We start from the raw sequence: 20,255 nt of genomic DNA on the forward strand, positions 1-20,255 counted from the left end.
ATGGTCACTAGTTAACACAGTCATAAACCCCACCTATTTCTACAATCTTAATGTGATTTTAAACCCAACCATAACCACACTGCCAACCTTATGCATGACCCTCACTAAATTAAGACCAGAAATACAATATGACTTTGGTAAGTGGAAACAGGTGAACATGGCGTTTTACGGCATCGACTGTGGCCAAAATGACATACTTCAGAAACTCTGAAATTCACAACATCAGTTCCAATGTGTGTATTGCCTTTTGGATACTGTGGGAAATGGAGCTCATCTTTCTATGAGTTTAAGTCAAAATGTTCAATAAGTTCTCAGATGACTACAATTTCATTATTTATGATTATGACAGTGCGCAATGTACCATGGTGTCCATTAAGACTTTATTTAAATTTAATTCAGAATCACATGCATACAAAGTGACCTAGGCATGTACAAACATGTACAAAGTGATCTTTTGACAACATTGACAATGGCTACACACTGACAGCAGACACAGAATCTCCAAAATACTGAACAAATATTTCTGGGTGGCCTTGGTAAAATTGCCTGAGGAGCCGTTTCCTCTCTTTGGCAGAGTGCTTTGGGTCTTCATTAATATTCCTCAGTAACACCAACAGCGCTTCTTGTGTTGTTCTTTGAGTACAGTCAGAATAAGCCTTTGTTGAGACTTGCTGACAGAACGTGGACCCTAAGGACAATAGAGAAAACAAAATGTAAGTGATGTATTTGAGGCGGTCAGCACTCTTCCACAAAGACTACTACTAGATAGATATTTTACCTGTCACATCTGGTTGTTCCCCTTGCACAACTCTGGCAAGTTTGTCACTGACCAGCTTGTGCAAAGATCCTGGTATCTGAGACAGAAATGTTTCAAGCCAGCCATATATCAAACTTGATGTAATGATTGCATGCTCATATGGCATTCACAACATAGTGGTAATAAGAATACATGAGTTATTTGTACACGCAATGTGAATCCACCTTTTTTTTACAATTTATTTGACCCCCTTTTTCTCCAATTCCATAGTATCCAATTATTCGTAGTTACTATCTTGTCTCATCACTACAACTCCCGTACGGGCTCGGGAGAGATGAAGGTCGAAAGTCATGCGTCCTCCGAAACACAACCCAACCAAGCCGCACTGCTTCTTAGCACACCGCGCATCCAACCAGGAAGCCAGCTGCACCAATGTGTCGGAGGAAACACAGTGCACCTGGCGACCTTGGTTAGCATGCACTGCACCCGGCCCGCCACAGGAGTCGCTAGTGTGCGATGAAACAAGGATAACCCTACTGTCCAAACCCTCCCTAACCCGGACGACGCTAGGCCAAGTGTGCGTCGCCCCACGGACCCCCCGGCTGCGACAGAGCCTGGGCGCAAACCCAGAGACTCTGGTGTCACAGCTAGCGCTATAAGACCACTGCGCCACCTGGGAGGCAAATCCAGCACCTTTCTAATATTGAGCTGCGTGTACACAATGTAAAGAGCAATGTTTTCTACACTCAGTATATATAGCTTTTCAAGGAAACGAATAAATCAGTCACTGCTCTGTCAACAAATCAAGAATACCTTAAAAATGTAATGGCGGTTGTCCAGCATAAACAGCACCAGGAGGTCCACTTTCTCTTTGGCTAAAGATTTGCTGTGGATGATGGCTCTGGAAAAAGCCATCTTCACAACCATTTTGTTCTCAATCTGAAAATGAGACCATACAAGTTATTCCAACATTATGCACAATTTGATTCTGGTTAATCAAGATCTGGCAGGTAGTGTAGCAGTTAAGAGCATTGGGTCAGTAACCGAAAGTCCACGTTTAAATCCCAGAGCAGTGTGAAAATCTTGAGCAAGGCACTCAACCCTAATTGCGCCTGTAAACTCCTCTGGATAAGAGCGTCTGCTAAATGAGTCAAAAGTAAATTAATAAGAACGCTGACTCCATACATAAACTATCCCATGGTCTTCACCTCTTTGTCCAGCTTGATTTCCAGCGGGTCTGCAGCCATAGCCATGAAGCGCAACAATGTGCGCAGTTCCTCCCGCTTACGAGGCTGCAGAAGCTTCAAACACAACTGCAGTGCCTCAAGAGCTTTATAAAACTTTGCATTCACTGCAAAAAAGAAGCACAAGTTAATGCAGCCCTACAAATTGCTTATGATAGACCTGGAAACAATGAAAAAAATTAAAAAGTATAAAAAGTGCCACTCATGACCCAAGTAATATGAAGTGGCCATAGCTCTGGTCTCACCTAGTAATTCAGTAACCCCAGTGTAGATGTCGGACATGTGGTTGGCGAGCAGGGGTGAACGGTCGGACTGGCCATAGTATTTCACCAATGTTTCATACAGCAGAAGTTTGCACTGCTGGGTGCCTGAGCCTGAACAACAGGGCTGACCCTGGCCGACACCCACCACGTCTGGACACCTGGGCAGATCACGGCTCACCTCCACCACCTGCTGGTCAGGCAGGAACTCCAGACAGTCCAATGCTGCTGTAAGCCAATCATCCTCCCTTCAACAGAATAAAATAATCATGTGCCACTGAAACTTATGTCACTCACCACCAGGAATATTATACTCCGTAGGCCTGCATGAGATAAGCTTCATTCATGTTAAAAATATCCATCTTAGCTATTCAAGTAAGACCAATAAGTCACACTACATACTGTGAGTCCTTGAAGGCCCTCAGGATCTCACGGTCCAGGTAGTTGCTGGTGTAAATCAAGTCTGGGTCCCTCTGTGCCATGCGACGGGGAGAGGTCTCTCCACCTTCTAACAGATTGTCCAACATAGGGAGCTCTACCAGCTGTAGCAGTCTCAGCATCGTTTCCTCACGCAACACTTCATCAACCACTACAGAGTAAAGGAATGGACTGTCAACTAGAGTTCAATACTAGTCCTGGGGACCGAGATGCAGCACATTTTAGTTTTTGCCCAATACCAGCACCTCTGATGTAGTTAAATCAGATGATACCGACTTTACACTATCATAGTAGATGACTTACGGGTCTGTGGTAATGGAGAATCAATGTGTGCTTTGCTTGGACTCAGACTCAGGTTTCCCAGGACAGTTTCCAACAGTTGGTTGGATCTCAGAGGTGTACCATGTGAATAGAGTTGCTCCTCTTGCCTACAACATTTGAAAACAAAGTTAAATAAACACTACATCCAATTAATATTTCATATTGATTTGTCTCAAATAAAAGAAATAGAATCAAAACAAATAACCACCTGCAAGAAGCACTGCAAAAGGTGCTTTGAATACCAGGAGAAAGGACTCCTTTTTCAAGTTCATCCATAGAAGGCATTTGTGTGTTCAGAAACCTGTAGATGTAACCATTGCTGTCCTGGAAAACATCTTGCCTCTTATCTTTGCCAAAAACCTTTGCTCCAACTGTCTCAAACACCTTACAGTCCAGGAGGGCCTGACAAACACGCACCACCTTGTCCCGTGAGATGTCAGCACCTTCAAAGAACTTGTTCTGGACTATATGGGCCAACACCACAGACACTGCATCTGACCCCAGAAAGCAGTCATTATGCGACTTCAGGTGAAATCGCCTACGCTTCACCTTTACAGACATTTTGAGGTTGGCAATGATGCTGCTCCACATAGGAGAGGCCTGGAGTGACTTATGGACCATGCCATGACCTGTAACACAAAATAAGTGAGAAAAGAAACTGGTTATAGGTTTAACCATATCCTTGGTTAAACCATCAGCAGTTAGTCCTTGATAAACAGTGTTGGTAGACCACTCAATGCCTTCAAGGACAACAAGACGGGAAAGTAAAATGTACCAACAAATCCATGGGAGTCATTGGTTTGATTGTTATGTAGAAAAATATGACGACCATGTAGGCTAATGATTGGTGCACACGTCTACAGCCATCAATAAAGGTCAAAGTTTGTACCTGGAGAACGCAGACCCAACTTTCCAGACAAATTCAGCGCGGCAGCTCTCTCCTTTACTGTGGCCATTCCTCAATTGGTAAGGATGGTGGTGACGTAATGAAGAAGAAAAAAACGTTCTGTCCAAAACGTTACCCTTTTATTCATTCCTCAGGTGAGCAAGGGAAACCTTAATTAGCTGTTAAAGACGCAGTAGAATAATAAGTAGAATAGTATACGAACGCAGTAGACATTATCCCTGCTGATTACATCAATTGAACTTGATCAATTGAGCGAATGTAACAAAAAAGTTGGCTACTCATTTCGATTTAAAATAGTGGTATGTAGTGAATAGTAGAACTAACCAGCATGGATTGTTTTGTCAAGGAGCTCGCTTTTACATTTTTGGTGTCTTCTACTCCAAGGACTACGCTAATACAGCGTAAAGGACACTTTGGAACAATTACACAATTGGACACTAGATGGCAGCCAGAGCAAATAAACGCTCGTTCCGTTTATGTAAAGTAATTTGTAGTTATAATCTATTGGTCAGTCAGTTTAAAAACAATATGTCAGGTTTCTGCATCTTGTTTTGTATTCCCATTGTGATTGGTTCCTGAGCCCATAGGAGGACCACTTGAAATGTTAAGTTTTACGTTATTAAATAAGCACTTTCATAAACGTCCACTGTCCTCCAAGAGTTGCTGCATTTCCTCTTAACTTCAGTCTGTTGCATTCACCTTGGTTGGAGAGCGAGGTAGCAGCAGCGTTCCCTTCCCTTCCTTTTACAAAAGTAAAATAATGTGGACAGGTCTAGCCACACAGTGTGTATGGAATGCACTGTCACCCACCAGTCGACATATTGGGTTGCAGCTACCATACTTGGTTGGCTAGGGTCGTCACTAGTTACCACAGCCACAAAGTTATATACCCCGCATATCTCTACAAATGATCTTCTTAAAATGTGATTAAAACCTTACCCTAACCTTTACCACACTGATAACATTATGCCTTACCCTAAATTAAAACCAAATAAATGTTGTGTTAATGAATTGTAACGATATAGCCAAGTTTTACTTTGTGGTTGTGGTAACTAATTGAAGCCGTTGACTAAGGTAGCCAGATATCTGTATATAATGATGAGATACTAATATACATGCCCTAACAATGGAAGTCGTGGTCCCAAAGGTGGGAAGCTTAGCTCCAATAATAAGCCCATAGAAACTCATTGGCTTTATTTTGGACATATTTGGTCGAGGGTGAAACCTCTCGCTTCGCCTCTTCCTCTCTGGGTAGGCCTATATGTTGCTCATTCAGTCTTCACTTCTCAACGACTTGTTATAGATATGCTGCTGTGCATGTGTCAGACCAGCGCCAAATTCAGTCCAGTTTTTCCTCGCGATATGAAAGTGTGTTCTGTGCACCCGCCTCTCCCCTGGCTGTGCGCGAGCTATGCTATGAATTTACCCAACATGTCAGGTAGCTAGGCCTACTACACATTACCTTTGTTACTAGCCATGTTTTTTCATAAATGTAGCTCAACAAACAACACTGTCATTAGATATACTTTGAACCTTGCTAGAATATTTATTTAAAGTCGCTTATTGTGTATTCTAAAAAGTGTGCCTGTTTCTTCACATCTAACGTTACAACGGCAATCAGCTGAAAATGGTAAATCACCATGCTATAGCTAGCCAGCTGACGTTAGCTCGCTGGTAGTGGCAGAGGGGATCTAGCGGTAAGTCGATACCAGTGAATTGTTCTGGTCCGTAGGACTTGAAGACACGTTTAGGGAAAGCGATTTACAGGTAGCCCAGAATTGAGTTGACCACAAACCAGGCAGGGTGTATTCATTAGTCGGATTCCGCTACAAAACGTTTTGCAAAGGAAAACCTTAATTTCAAACGTTCAATGTCATGCAACGAAAACGAGGTTCTATTGAACAAATTCAAGTAGGCCCCTCCCCGTGCTGTTCCATTTGGTTCCTACTCTAAACTCTTTCCGTGACAGAACGTTTTCCAACAGAATCAGACTAATGAATAGGGGCTCCCAGGTGGCGCAGCAAGTGTAAGGCACTGCATCTCAGTGGTAGAGGCGTTACTACAAAACCTGGTTCGATTCCAGGCTGTATCACAACCGGCTGCGATTGGGAGTCCCATAGGGCGGCGCACAATTGGCCCAGCGTCGTCCGGGTTATGAGCGGGCTGGGATGTCCTTGTCCCATCGCGCTCTAGTGACTCCTTGTGGCGCTCTTGACTTCGGTCGCCAGCTGTACAGTGTTTCCTCAGACACATTGGTGCTGCTGGCTTCCAGGTTAATGCGAGCAGTGTGTCAAAAAGCAGTGCGGTTGGTGGCATCGTGTTTCAAAGGACGCATGGCTCTCGACCTTCGCCTCTCCCGAGTCCATACGGGAGTTGCAGCAATGGGACAAGACTGTAACTACCAATTGGATCCCCTCTTGCCACTACCAGTACTCCAAAAATAATAATATCGCATTTTCGGTGCAAAACGGAAAACTGAAAAAGTAGGGAGAAATCAAACAAATATAAAACTAGATTGATCACGTGGAGAGCAGATGATGCTTAATGTTTATATTCAAAGAAATAGGCATTGAGGCATTCAGAGAGATGTTAAATTAATTAATTTGATATTCCAGATCTAACACTGTTCCTTTATAGATAGAGTAAGTGTTGAGAGTATTTTCACTCTATTTCTCAGAAGACTTAGCTATCTTAGATTGTTTTAAAGTCCTGAATCATATTTGGAACACAATAAAACTATGCAGAAACAGACTGGCACAATTTTTTAAACGTTAGATATCAGTATATTGACAGAAAAAATATATGATAAAGTGAAAGACTATAGTTAAAAGTATGTTACTGCTTGGCTGATGCAAAATCCGCCACCCACCAAGGGTGTTACTGTATTGTTTTATTTAACCTTTATTTCAACATGGAGTCATATGTGAGGTACCTTAGTCGTCATATCCTGCATGTTCCTGTCATGTAGTTCCTGGTTATCTAAAGCTTTTAAAATCACCCCATAAATTAATCTTAATAATGAAAGTAATAGGCCTATGTTATTTTATTTGCACAGTATTTTGTGTGGTATGAATCTATAATTCTTCTTCACATAGGCTAATTAAGCAATAAGGCCCGGGGGGGTGTGGTATATGGCCAATATACCATGGCTAAGGGCTGTTATGCATGACGCAACGCGGAGTGCCTGGATACAGCCCTTAGCCGTGGTATATTGGCCATATACCACAAACCCCCAAGGTGCCTTATTGCTATTATAAACTGGTTGCCCACTTAATTAAAGCAGTAAAAATACAAGTTTTGTCATACCCATGGTATACGATCTGAAATACCATGGCTGTCACCCAATCAGCATTCAGGGCTCAAACCACCCAGTTTATAATCTCTAACAATGTTATTGAGTTCAGTAACCACCTCATGTAATTATGTAATTGTAGTATATGAGCCCTAAATACTTTGCTGTAGCTGTGCTTAAAGAATTTAAGTCAGAGTAGCATTCACGATAGATGACATTGTGATTAAATACGTATTATCCTCACCTCAGGGCTTTGATTATGGCAGTGTTTTTTTCTCAGTGCATTACAGGACAATAGTCATATAACTCACAAAAGGTCATACAGACTTCATGTTGCTGATGGGAATTATCCCGTTATGTGGATGGTGTCCTTTTAATTTAGCTTTTCATGGTTTATAGAATTGTTTAATATCTGCTCAAGTGAATCAGTGGAGAGGCAAATAAAGACATTGGCCCCCCAGGTCACAATGTCATTTATGATAGTAGCAAATTCTAACGGGATCATTTAATCCCTGCACATGATTGAGTACGGTGCAGGTTAAATGGAGAAAATACTCTTCTATTAAAGGATCGTCGGCAGTGGAGACCTACTTAAAAAGTCAGTCATGATGAGGACACAGGGGGCCATCTACACAGGTCATATTAAATAACTTATATAATTTAGAAGCTGAATGACAGGGCAATTTGTCCATTTAGTGTTATGGCTCTGACCCCTATTAGACTCTCAGGACTGCTTAATTTCCACCTTGATGGGTTGAAGAACTACTACCAAATCACTGCACTGCATCCCCCTGCAATGCTGTTTACTTAGTGACTGAATAATAATAATGTTTTAATGCTGTAGGCCTATACCAAATATACTTTGTTGTACACACTTATCATTCAATATTTATTTTTTACTTTACAGAAGTTATCAGGGTGTTAAAGAGTCCCAACAAAACCTTCTCCTGACCTGAACATCTTGATGGATGTCAGTGCAGACTCAGGGAAACGCCCCACCACGGTAAGCTAGGGTTACTGCAGAAATACATACAATATGATAGAATGCATATGTCTATGCTTGTTTGCATAACTTAGAATAAAACTTATTGTTCTCTTTAGACTGGCGGACACGACTTTGAAAAGGAGCTGTCGTTATCATATACCCCTCACGAGACAGACAGTGGCATCATTTCCTTACAGGTTTTGGAGTTTAAAACAATTCTTCATGAAGCAGTGGAAGAACTACATATTCACAGGGTACTTTGATTTATACATATCCTTCAAGTATCTCTTGATATTATAGTAACATAAAGACAGATAATAGCTTTGTACATTCTCTGAAATTGTTACAGGAATTACAACATAAAACAAAATCGTTATATTTTCAGGAATGTCTCCACAATAACAACTTCCTCTTCATCCATTGTTTACCAGGAAGAGCTCAGACACTTACGGCTCTATTTGGTCAAGTCATGAGGAACTGGGGAGTGTAATTTCGTAGGAGGTATATTATGAGTTTTCAGAGGAAGCTCACAGCCCTTTTTGGCCATCTGGACACAAGCCAGCTGTAGTTGCACATCTGAACGGGGTCATGCAAGCAAAGACCTGGTGAATTCATGTCTTTGCTTGTAAAAAGGGTACCCTGGAGCAAGCACTTTAAACCTGACACTGGACATGTTTAAAGGTTATAAGAGGAAAATAAACCATTGGCTCTCACATTTTATTGTTATTACCATGTTTCTGGGACAAAAACATTTAATCAATATGATCCTCAGGCATGCCGTTAAAGTAACACTTTGTAGTTCTTGCGTTTATTGGTGTGATGTTAAAAGCATAGCTTGTCATGTCAGACTATCTTACGCCGGCAAAATTTGTTTTCATATACATTGTGAAGATGCAATAGTGGCAAATACTTTTAACTACATCAATTTAAAATTATAATAAGTTAAAGTTTGGGCATCTCATTGATCTGCCTGCATTCCGACTCCAGGCGTAATCCAGATCGTTTTATGCCTTGACTATGAAGAGATTAAATGAAAACCAATGGCAGGCATGTATCTGATTTTAGAATACTGTGTTGTGAATTTTCATATAATAGGGTGAGTCACATACAGTGTTCAGATTGCATATGGGATAGGCCTGATATGTACAGTGTGTTGTGGCTCAGGCCTTATTTGATCTGCTGTTGCCTCTTCTGATTTACTTAGATAACCAAGTTTAATAGCCTATTTACTGCCCCCCCCCCCCCCCCCATCAAATCAGTATTCCTCTGCAAACTAACAGCTTTATCTTGTGTGCACTTTTTGAGTATGCCATGCTGGTAGCATAGTTTAATGGGAACTTATAAATAAACTCCATGAGCCAACTCCCACACCCATATAAAAAGTCCCTAGATCTAGGAAAGCAATTGACTTTTACCTGCCTTCCAGGGCTGAGGGAGGATAAGGATGGCTTTACACTAATATCACCACTCTAATGTACCGCTACTTTCCCAACGATATTGGGGTGAACTACTGAAACTCAATTCAAAGTTGAGCCTCCCTCTTTGAATGTATTCTGTGGACCATGTAAAACTCCATCTTTAAGAAAAATATATTGGTATTTTTCATGATATTACTTTAATGCCAAGAATACCGTACTACTACTGTGAAATCTGTGAGATTTACTATGTATTTCTAATATTTGTATTGTCTTTTTGCTTCAGGAGGCTGAAACTCGGTATGAAGAGCAGATTAGTAAACTTGTGTTGGAGAAGCAGGAATTAGAATGGCAGAAGGTACCTAGTTAGACAAGTTGTCTCCTAATTGGGCTAGTTGAATAAGACAGCTGCAAATATTTGACTGATGCATTACTCATTATTGTCAGTGTGCTTGCGTAAGCTAGCTAAGTAAAAATAACAATTATTTAATTATTTATCAGTTCACCCCTTGAATTATTATCTGAGTTAATGTAATGCCTTCTTTTTTATAGGAATCCCTTCAACATCAAATTGACAACATGGCAAATCAACATACGGAGTCTCTTGCCAATGTTAAAAAACAGGTGATTTTTCTCAGCGTAATTGTCATTGGGTGCAGAAAAATCATATAATATGTTGCCTCAGTTCTCTTTTCCTTCTGTGTAAGGGCAAGTAAAACGGGCACATACGATCAACCTTTACAATGGCGAATGTGCATAAAGATGGAGGAATTCAGAATCAACGTCATTGTTTTAGCACTGCCCACAGTTTTAAACTACTGCACGCAACATTTTTCAATGTGCCAGTAAATCAGCGCAATTAACTTTTCTGTTTTTTCAATTTGCCGCCATCTTGGAGCTAGTATTGGGATCATGTATACTGTGCTAAGGACGATACTAACAAAAAGTAATAGAGAGCAACGTACAATAGGGCAAACTTAGCAAATTAAGGATTTGTGGTAAGTACATGGGGGCCGCCATCTTTATGCACCTTCGCCATTGATGTTTGTGGATCTGGTGAACTAAAAACAATGTAACCAGCTTTAATTTGTGTTAAAATGATGTCTAATTTTGCTTTATAGTTTGGTGACATTTGTTTCTGATGTCATGATCATAATCATTTTGCAATCTGTTAAATTTTTTCCCCTGAATTAAGTTTCAGTCCAAAATCAGAGGGGTCGAAGGTGAAAGGGTATGATACTCTTTAATTATTTTATTGATACTCGTTTTTTTTATGACATTTTTCACAACATACTGTGTCACTAAAGGTCATTGTTTCATATTGTTTTGTTCGAATGCAGTAATTCAGTGATGCAAAAATGACGAGTTTAGTTTAGACTTAACAAATACAATCTATTCTATTTATTCTAATAAACTAAACAATTGTATTCTGTGGCAATGTTCCGTTGAAGGGAAAGCACCAGCTAACAGCCGAGTTAAAGGACAAGGAGATCAACAGTCTGAAGGAGGAACTGAAATTGTTCCAGGTAATGTTTCTAGGAAACACACACACCCAGAGGGAGCAGGACAGCTCTCCATTCCCCCCTGTTCGTCCCATTTGGAGGCTTTGGGTGAACTTTGGGAAGCGCTATCCCACCGCTGATGTTCTGAGTTGGGGTGTGTGTGGAATAGACTCTGGGGTGAGACAGCTAAGGTGTATTATGGCAGTCGCCATGGTCCACTGCATTTACAACCTAACCCTGCGATTGGGCATTAACGTCTCTTTGATATTTTATTTTGTAGTATTATAATGGACTTCTTGGTTATATTATGGCATAATTATGGTGACTTTGTTTTATGTCATAACTTAAACCATTTTAATTTGATTAAACATTTTAAGAGTTTGTCTTTATTGAATGTTATGTGCACGTGTGTGAGGCTTTGGTTATACTATAACATTTCCCTGAAAGTCTGCACCATAGTTGTCATGATATCTCGATGAAAAACATAACTGTCTTTTTACTACTGTTTTACAGTTGTTCAAGTACAGTTTGGAGAAGAAATTAAGCGAGCTGGTAAGGATTCCAATTATAGAAATTGTTGACAGGGGAGTGTGGGAGTGGGTGGAATTAAAGAGGAGGATGAGGAGAGGGAATGGCTCATCAGGAGTAACGGATAGGGAGTGTATGACACTTGAACCCCCAGTGCAGCCGAGAAAATATCACTATTAAAATATTTTATAACTGAGCCTCGCTCTGTTTAACCTTCCAGTGGCTAAGAAAAAATGTGTCTTGATACAGACAATCAAACAACAATGACAGCGATGAACAATAAAAGGCTCTCAGGCATGTGTCAAGTTGACTCCTTATCTCTAGGAGGGGAGCCGGCGGCCAAGATGTTAAACAAAGGTCCTCTCAGCCCAAAGTGACAGCAAACTCTTTCCCAGTGTCCTCCTCCTTTGTGGTAGCTGACTGAGGAAAATCATACCAATCCTGACAATTCTACTGAGAGAACCTACTGTACTGCTTATTACAGGAGAAGAAGCTGCAGCTGCAGACCCAGACCAAAGACAGCCACCTGAAACAACTGGGGGAGGTGGAGAAGAGGTTTGGGGCTCTCTCCAGACAGTGTGCCATGGTCAAGCAGGCCCACGAGAAGCTGGAGCAAAATGGTATGCCCGCCACAGCCATGCCCACTAGCACATTTAGACAGAGTATTTTATGTAACACTTAAGTTGCTCTTATACCTGTGCAGAGCAACTTAAAGGTGTAAAATATTTTTGGGTGACCTGACAAAATCCACATAGAAATATGAGTTATAGATCTGTCATTCTGATTGAAAGCAAGTCTAATAAGCAGTAGATCTGTTCTATGTGTGCTATTTCTATGCTTCCTGTTTTTAATTTTTGTGTCTTTTACCTTTAGTTTTGTACACCAGCTTCAAACAGCTGAAAATACAATATTTTGGTTTATGGAAAAGATACATCACAGCGGTTTAGATGGCACAATGTTTCTCCACACCATACTTGCTTGTTTTGTCACATAAACTGAAATTAGGCAAACTATTAACATTTTAGTGACCAGGAAATGGCGGTGCGATTTCTGGATAGTGTAAAGTGTTAGTTACCATATGTTTTCAAATCAAGACTTTCCCCAAGACTAACAGATATTACCAGTACGGTGGTGGCCTTTTTTAATCTGAGAAACCTCAACGTGTTTTGTTATTATGACATACGTTATCAGGTAGCCATAGCCATTCTTGTCTGACATTTAACCAGTAACTCTGTTGTACTTATATTGCCCTGTTTTTTTTAAACATGTTAATCTTTTGCCCCTAAACCATAGTATCACTATTTATGTAAAGTGGTGATACAGTTACGGTGGGGCCAGCAGCTGCTGTTCATTTAAAGGAGATAGGAAACATTTGTCTGCCTTGTGGAGTTAGTCTGGAAATTGTTACTTTTCCATGTGGCGTAAAGAAAATAGCTACACATAAATCCCAGAAATATTTCATTATTTAGTTAATTAATTTAGTTCAGCAAGCTTCCATTTGTGGACTCTTGATCCCACTTACAGTTGAAGATGCCATGAGACTCAATAAGAAACTAACTTCTGTCAATAGAAAACAAGAATCCACAATCATCTCCTTAAAACAGGTGAGACATGATTTAAAATGTTACATCATCATTGAATACAGATTGCTGTGTGGAGGGTAAGATTAGGGAGAGCAGGCAGTAGGAGGTGTAACTCAAATATTTCCCTGCCTCGGAGATCAAAGAAGACCATATATAATTGCTGTGCCATATCTCTGGAATAGACATGCAGAGCATGCACAGTGATCTGTTAAGTAGCAGAGACTGAAGGTTACACATATTTTACCATGACATAGTTTTGTTACTGTTCCGACTTATGGATGTGGATCTGAGTTTTGGGCTTGATAACCATGTTAGTATCCCACTTTGAAAGTTAAGGCACTCATATGTTACTTTCTTCGTCAAGGAAGTGGAGGAACTTAATGACAAGCTTATTAAGGCCAAAGTGACATCTGTGGGTAGATCTGAAGAGAACTGCAACCTCACAGTCAAAGAGCAAAACATACAGCAACTCCAACACAGGCTGCATGTGGTAACATTTATTTTTTGGGATTTATTAATTGTTATCTTAATTTACTTGTATATCAAGACAACATGAATTAAATGTTAATAATTCAATAGGTTTTTGTTTTTGTATTTTTCAGGAAACTGAAATTAATAAAAAACTCAGAGATGAGCATACAACTGAAAGTAATGGAAAAAAGGTCAGAATCAATTCCCCCTCACCCTACATAGCATAGTATAAAACATATTCAACCCTTTTCCCCCAATTACCCCATAATGATGTGGGTTGCTCGATGGGGTGAAAATGTTAAAAGGTTACATTTGATGATTTTGGGGGAAGTGTGTCAGTGTAAAATAAAGGTGGTTGGCTTGTGGGCGTTGGGAGAGGGGGATTTCCACGCAGGGCAGGCAAGCGGTTGTGCTGTATGTCATTAACACAGCCCCCACCCCCTTTGTGTGTGTGTTCAGGAGGTGATGAACTGCCTACAGCTTGCCCAGCAGCTTCTGCTGACACAGACTCAGGCTGTGAGCCGAGTGGAGCTGGAGCTTCAAGCACAGCGAGAGGAGTACCAGGTCAGGACTTTGAGCAATTATTAGTCTCCTAGTTTCTAACAAACAAACTAAGCTAAAGAAAAGGATGCTTTTATCTTTTTTGATGATTAAAAATCAATTGTTTAGTTTATATATTCATAAAATGAATGTTATTCTGCTCTATAACAACTTATAGCATGTTTTAATACACCCATGACTTCTAAGGGAATTGATAGACAAAAAGTGGATGATACATTTTCTGAAAATATAACAATTTGAAAGGTTGGGTTTAAGTGAACAGATTGTACATGGTTAAATACAAAACGGTAGAATAAAACACTTCCTCTTAGTCACAGAACAAAGGTTTCTTATATAATTTAAATGATTACGGAGTGAAGTTCTACAAGGACAGAAATAAATGGTGCTCACAGCACATAAAGGTGATGGAGTACATTGTATATCACACTTTACACAATAGAACACACAAAGTGCAACTGGATGATATGTGTTTATTGTGTTTATTCTGCCTTTAAAGACGCTTGTCTTTTACTCGCCTCTCTTCCCCGTTTTAATTCACCGCCATTCATTTATTAAAATCATTATTAACATGGCACAACCCAACTGATTTGTATTAGCTTCTCTGTGTGTTTAAAACCCTCTGTCCAGGTTAAATAAACACATAAAAATGTATTATTGCATTAAAAATCTCTCGGGTGATGAATTTTATTGCAGGCCCTTAAAAGAGAACATGAAGTGATCCAAGAGAAGATCCAGGAAAAAGAAGACCGATTCACTCATCTGCTGGAGGAGTACAGACATTGTAGAATGATCTGGGAAAATGAGGTATCACTGAATATTGTCAAATACGGTTGAAAATATGTTGTTGTGATGTACTGGACACGTTTATTTAATGGAGAAAGGTTCTCTTGTGATGTAAAACTAAACTAGGCATGCTATATTTATGTGTTTTTATTTCACATACAGTTGAAGTCGGAAGTTTACATGCACTTAGGTTGGAGTCATTAAAACTTGTTTTTCAACCACTCCACGCATTTCTTGTTAACCAATTATAGTTTTGTCAAGTCAGTCAGGATATGTACTTTGTGCATGACATAAGTAATCTTTCCAACAATTGTTTATAGACAGATTTTTTCACTTATAATTCACTGTATCACAATTCCAGTGGGTCAGAAGTTTACATACACTAAGTTGACTGTGCCTTCAAACAGCTTGGAAAATTCCAGAAAATGATGTCATGGCTTTAAAAGCTTCTGACAGGATAATTGACATATTTTGAGTCAATTGGAGGTGTACCTGTGGATGTATTTCAAGGCATACCTTCAAACTCAGTGCCTCTTTGCTTGACATCATGGGAAAATCAAAAGAAATCAGCCAAGACCTCAGAAAAAAATTGTAGACCTCCACAAGTCTTGTTCATCCTTTGGAGCAATTTCCAAATGCCTGACGGTACCAGGTTCATCTGTACGAATAATAGTACGCAAGTATAAACACCATGGGACCACGCAGGGACCACCGCTCAGGAAGGAGATGCGTTCTGTCTCCTAGAGATGAATGTACTTTGGTGCAAAAAGTGCTAATCAATCCCAGAACATCAGCAAAGGACCTTGTGAAGATGCTGGAGGAAACATGTACAAAAGTATCACAGTAAAACAAGTCACATATTGACAAAACCTGAAAGGCTGCTCAGCAAGGAAGAAGCCACTACTCCAAAACCACCATAAAAAAGGCAGACTACGGTTTGCAACTGCACATGGGGACATAGATTGTACTTTTTGGAGAAATATCCTCTGGTCTGATGAAACAAAAATTGAACTGTTTGGCCATAATGACCATCGTTATGTTTGGAGGAAAAGGGGGAGGCTTGGAAGCTGAAGAACACCATCCCAACCGTGAAGCACGGGGGTGGCAGCATCATGTTGTGGGGGTGCTTTGCTGCAGGAGGGACTGGTGGACTTCACAAAATAGATGGCATCATTATGTAGGAAAATGATGTGGATATATTGAAGCAACATCTCAAGACATCAGTCAGGAAGTTAAAGCTTGGTCGCAAATGAGTCTTACAGATGGACAATGACCCCAAGCATACTTCCAAAGTTGTGGCAAAATGACAACAAAGTCAAGGTATTGGAGTGGCCATCACAAAGCCCTGACCTCAATCCCATAGATTGTAACTGAAAAAGTGTGTGCAAGCAAGGAGACCTACAAACCTGACTCAGTTACACCAGCTCCGCCAGGAGGAATAGGCCAAAATTCACTCAACTTATTGTGGGAAGCTTGTGGAAGGCTACCCGAAATGTTTGACCCAAGTGAAACAATTTAAAGGCAATGCTACCAAATACTAATTGAGTGTATGTAATCTTCTGACCCACTGGGAATGTGATGAAAGAAATAAAAGCTGAAATAAATAATTCTCTCTGCTATTATTCTGACATTTCACATTCTTAAAATAAAGTGGTGATCCTAACTGACCTAAAACTGAGTTTAAATGTATTTGGCTTAAGTGTATGTACACTTCTGACTTCAACTGTAGCTATCTAAACACATGGAATGAGTTTGACACATACCTAACGCCATGAAAAACTAAAACAGCCCTTTACTAAGTGTTACATTACTTTTGAATTGCATGTGCTTTAACAGAAACTGACATTACAAGAGAGGATCCAGTCAGAGCACCAAGACCTGAGATCTGTAAAGGAGGCTTATAGCCACCTTCATGAGCAACACACAGAACTATCATCCCGCGCTATACTGCAAGCAGAACACATACAGGGACTAGAGGTGAGACAGCAACATTTCCCAAATCAATATTGGAGATATATATGCTGATATACAATGCTGATTAATAACAGAAAGACCTATGTTTAATTGCAGTATTTCAGCCTCACACCGTGAATAACTCAATAACACTTATGTTGTCTGTTTTGATTCACCGATACAGAGTGGGATGAAGGACTATGTTAAAGACAATGAGAATCCAATGGTTGAAAACAGAGATCTATCCACTAAGGATGAATATGTCTCAAAGGACGTTTTTAGAGTGGACACAGTTGTAGTGGATGAAGTGGCTCAAACAGCGGAAAGTGAATCTACACAGGAGAATCTAGATGTTACAGATGTGTCAGGTAATGTAGTGATCCACTTCAATTGCATGATAGATTGCCATTGTTTTAAAATTAATTGCAGATTTAATTGTGATATTGATGTAGGTGCAATGAATGAACATCAATAATACATTTTTGGGAAATGTATTATTGATGTTGTTTGACTATGTGATTTACCTACACAGACCAAAGCAGGGAAGTCGGTCCTTCCCGTTGTTCGGAGACTGTGATTGATGCCTCCCCACAGACAGCCCACTGTAAGGTTATCGATAGTGTACAGGCCACCCATGGTTCCAATCCAGATCGGTCCACAGACGTAGAGGGAGGTGGAAAGAGCTGTCAGGGTGAAGACAAGCCTAGCTCAGTGCTCCAGCCAACAGCAGGAAGTCTGAAGGGGTTGGCTTCGCTCCAGTCTGGATCTGCAGACGGTCTGACCACGGTCACAGACGTGGTCCATGTGCTGAGTATTTGCGGAATAAGAGAAGGTCAGGCAACTGACTCAAACAACAAACAACGTAGCTCCAGTGATTTCAATTATCCATTCTGCAGTTTGATTAATAATGTCTGCTCGTCCAGCAACGTCCATCTGAGCGACAAAGGTGACTCTATGAGTGGGCTATCTGGCTTTGAGAACAGTTCTGTTTATGGTGCGCTAAACAGTGACCCAGTGGCTGGAGGAACAAGGGATGGAGAGCAAGAACAGAGTGTGTATACACCAGAGATTACAACCAGCCAGACATTTAATAAACACAGAGACAGACAGAAAAGCACATCATCATTTCAGGACATTGACCCAGCCCAAGCTGTGACCCCATTGGCAGTCTCACAGTCAGATCCATGCAACTTTCTCCTTCAGAAGGTCATTGAAATCCATGAAATAAGATGTCACACGCCAGAGGCCAATGAGGTCAACATCCTTTCAGAGCCACCTAGCAGCTCATTACCAGCCTCAGCCCAACAACACAGCAACACACACATTGAAAATCCGACAGAACAAGAGACAATCAGCACATCTTGTCTTCCATCACAGCCCCTGAACCTGCCACAGCAAATCAATCCCCATGGTGTTGTTGCACAGGACTCTGCTCAGCCTGACTGTAATATTGGAACCAAGGAGCCTGAGGACAAGCATAAACAACCAGCTAGAGACTGTGTGCCAGTAACTGAGGATGCACTCTATCCTAATTGTCAGGAAACCTTACCAGAGAGTGGAGATCTCAATGTGAGCCCTGATGCTGGAACCCATGGAGATCCTGAACAACCTTCTTCAGATGTTTTTGTGGACGTTGACGGACCTGTTGGATCACAGTCCCAACCATGTCCAGTGGCTATGGACTCACCACAGTCTGAGAGGGTTCATGAAGGCCACTGCTGTAACTATACAGTGGAGGAGAAGTTGAGACCACAACATGCCAATGACAAAGATATTGAAGTTAAGCACAACAACCCAGCGACGTCCAAACCCCCAAGCGATGAGACAGATATCTCCACCAAAAGCAATCATTCAAAACAATCTTGCCTGCTGAAAACTAAGGAGAAGACATCTGAAACCATTGACTATTCGTTTCTAGCAAGCAACAAAAGATATCGATCATCATTTGAGTTAATTTCAGAGAAGAGGGACACACATTCCAGGAACATGCACAGCATCGTAATTAGTCAAACAACACCGATATGCCAGATATCCCCAGTGTCTGACCTGAAAACTAAACTGTCCTCTGGATTCCAAGAGCCTCCTTCTCCATTCACAATACCCATCTTTCTAAAGGGCAAGCAAAACACCAGAGGTGAGTGAGGCAATAATTTAGAGTACTCTAATGTAAAGATTGTGGTATTTTAAAATAATCTTTCTTGTTTTGTGGCTTCATGATTGCCTCCCTGAGATCGGCGTACCTGCATTTTTATAAAATGTATCAGATTGGCTTGAGTATATCTTCCATTCCCTCTGTCATTTAGATCCATCAATGATGACTAGGTCTGCAGACTCGCACAACCCTCCCAGCCTCCTGACGTCCCACAAGAGAGATCATCAAGGGGAATGGAACACCATTAGAGAGACCTTTTATGAAATGTCAGCAGAAAAAGTGAGTTGATATACAATATCTAAGGAGCAGGGGGGAAAACCCTAGTGAGCTAAACTCGCAGCTATGCAGAGCAATGTGTGCTTCAAGTTTATTTCCATTTCCAAAAACATTTCAGCAAGGGTGGAATGAGGTTGATAGTCTCAGTGTATTCATCACGTAGAGCAGGGTTGTCGAGCAAATTTTTCCCCGAAGGCGGCATTCGTTCTTCAGCAACCGTTGGAGGGCCGCACTGAAATGTTTTTATATTTCCTTGCCTTCAAAAATGACAAAGAATAGTCCTCTATCCATAGTTTTATGAATTTGCGATGCTCCCTGACTGTTTAGTGATTATTAGTGAGCTGGACAGTCAATAAACTATATGAATATAGGTCCATTATCATGTCTACACAGTTTAGATTTTAAAGTATACTGAACAAAAATATAAATGCAACATGTAAAGTGTTGGTCCCATGTTTCATGAGCTGAAATCAAAGATCCCAGAAATGTTCCATATGCACAAAAATCTTATTTCTCAAAAATGTTGTGTACAATTTTTTTTACATCTCTTTTAGTAAGAATTTATAATTTGCCAAGATAATCCATCCACCTGACAGGTGTAGCAAATCAAGAAGCTGATTAAACAGCATGATCATTACAAAGGTGCACTTTGTGCTGGGGACAATAAAAGGCCACTCTAAAATGTGCAGTTTTGTCACACTTTGCCACAGATGTCTCAAGTTTTGAGGGAGCGTGCAATTGGCATGCTGACTGCAGGAATGTCCACCAGAGCCATTGCCAGAGAATTTAATGTTAATTTATCTACCATAAATCGCCTCCATCGTCCT

The 20,255-nt window shown here is 40.6% G+C and overlaps 2 protein-coding genes across 7 annotated transcripts in view; one reads left to right on the forward strand and one right to left on the reverse strand.

Annotated features, from left to right (window-relative positions):
* The window catches only part of ccdc73 (coiled-coil domain containing 73), a 28,466-nt gene that overhangs the window by 3,985 nt on the left and 4,226 nt on the right, over positions 1-20,255 (forward strand). The window contains exons 2-18 of one of the 6 annotated variants that reach the window (XM_090211647.1): positions 8,127-8,222; positions 8,321-8,458; positions 9,906-9,977; positions 10,172-10,243; positions 10,815-10,850; positions 11,071-11,145; positions 11,635-11,673; positions 12,134-12,269; positions 13,174-13,253; positions 13,597-13,722; positions 13,835-13,894; positions 14,163-14,267; positions 14,958-15,068; positions 16,884-17,024; positions 17,185-17,368; positions 17,533-19,134; positions 19,304-19,431. In XM_090211647.1, the coding sequence (XP_090067773.1) occupies positions 8,184-8,222; positions 8,321-8,458; positions 9,906-9,977; positions 10,172-10,243; positions 10,815-10,850; positions 11,071-11,145; positions 11,635-11,673; positions 12,134-12,269; positions 13,174-13,253; positions 13,597-13,722; positions 13,835-13,894; positions 14,163-14,267; positions 14,958-15,068; positions 16,884-17,024; positions 17,185-17,368; positions 17,533-19,134; positions 19,304-19,431 (3,144 nt within the window). In that variant the 5' untranslated portion in view covers positions 8,127-8,183. Of the gene's footprint in view, positions 1-8,126; positions 8,223-8,320; positions 8,459-9,662; positions 9,800-9,905; positions 9,978-10,171; positions 10,244-10,814; positions 10,851-11,070; positions 11,146-11,634; positions 11,674-11,867; positions 12,270-13,173; positions 13,254-13,596; positions 13,723-13,834; positions 13,895-14,162; positions 14,268-14,957; positions 15,069-16,883; positions 17,025-17,184; positions 17,369-17,532; positions 19,135-19,303; positions 19,432-20,255 lie in introns of those variants that run through there. The other 5 variants (XM_090211659.1, XM_090211651.1, XM_090211664.1 and 2 more) reach the window with 5 other exon arrangements.
* Positions 359-4,279, reverse strand: LOC110498933 (DEP domain-containing protein 7). The gene is made up of 9 exons (XM_021575668.3): positions 3,910-4,279; positions 3,229-3,649; positions 3,003-3,127; positions 2,664-2,850; positions 2,247-2,509; positions 1,966-2,108; positions 1,571-1,696; positions 779-854; positions 359-688 (listed from the first exon to the last, which is right to left on the reverse strand). Exons 1-9 carry the CDS (start codon positions 3,974-3,976, stop codon positions 474-476), a joined length of 1,623 nt encoding a protein of 540 aa, XP_021431343.3. The 5' UTR covers positions 3,977-4,279; the 3' UTR covers positions 359-473.

This window comes from Oncorhynchus mykiss, chromosome 2 (assembly GCF_057628025.1).
Source record: "Oncorhynchus mykiss isolate SJ-2025 chromosome 2, ASM5762802v1, whole genome shotgun sequence".
Classification (NCBI taxonomy): Eukaryota; Metazoa; Chordata; class Actinopteri; order Salmoniformes; family Salmonidae; genus Oncorhynchus; species Oncorhynchus mykiss.

Coding starts and splice junctions, on each gene's coding strand:
- LOC110498933 (XM_021575668.3), bottom strand. CDS start 3,976: ATGGCCACAGTAAAGGAGAGAGCTGCCGCGCTGAATTTGTCTGGAAAG. Junction 2,510..2,663: donor AGGGCCTTCAAGGACTCACA/GTATGTAGTGTG, acceptor ATTCTGTTGAAG/GGAGGATGATTGGCTTACAG. Junction 855..1,570: donor ACCGCCATTACATTTTTAAG/GTATTCTTGATT, acceptor TTTCTGTCTCAG/ATACCAGGATCTTTGCACAA.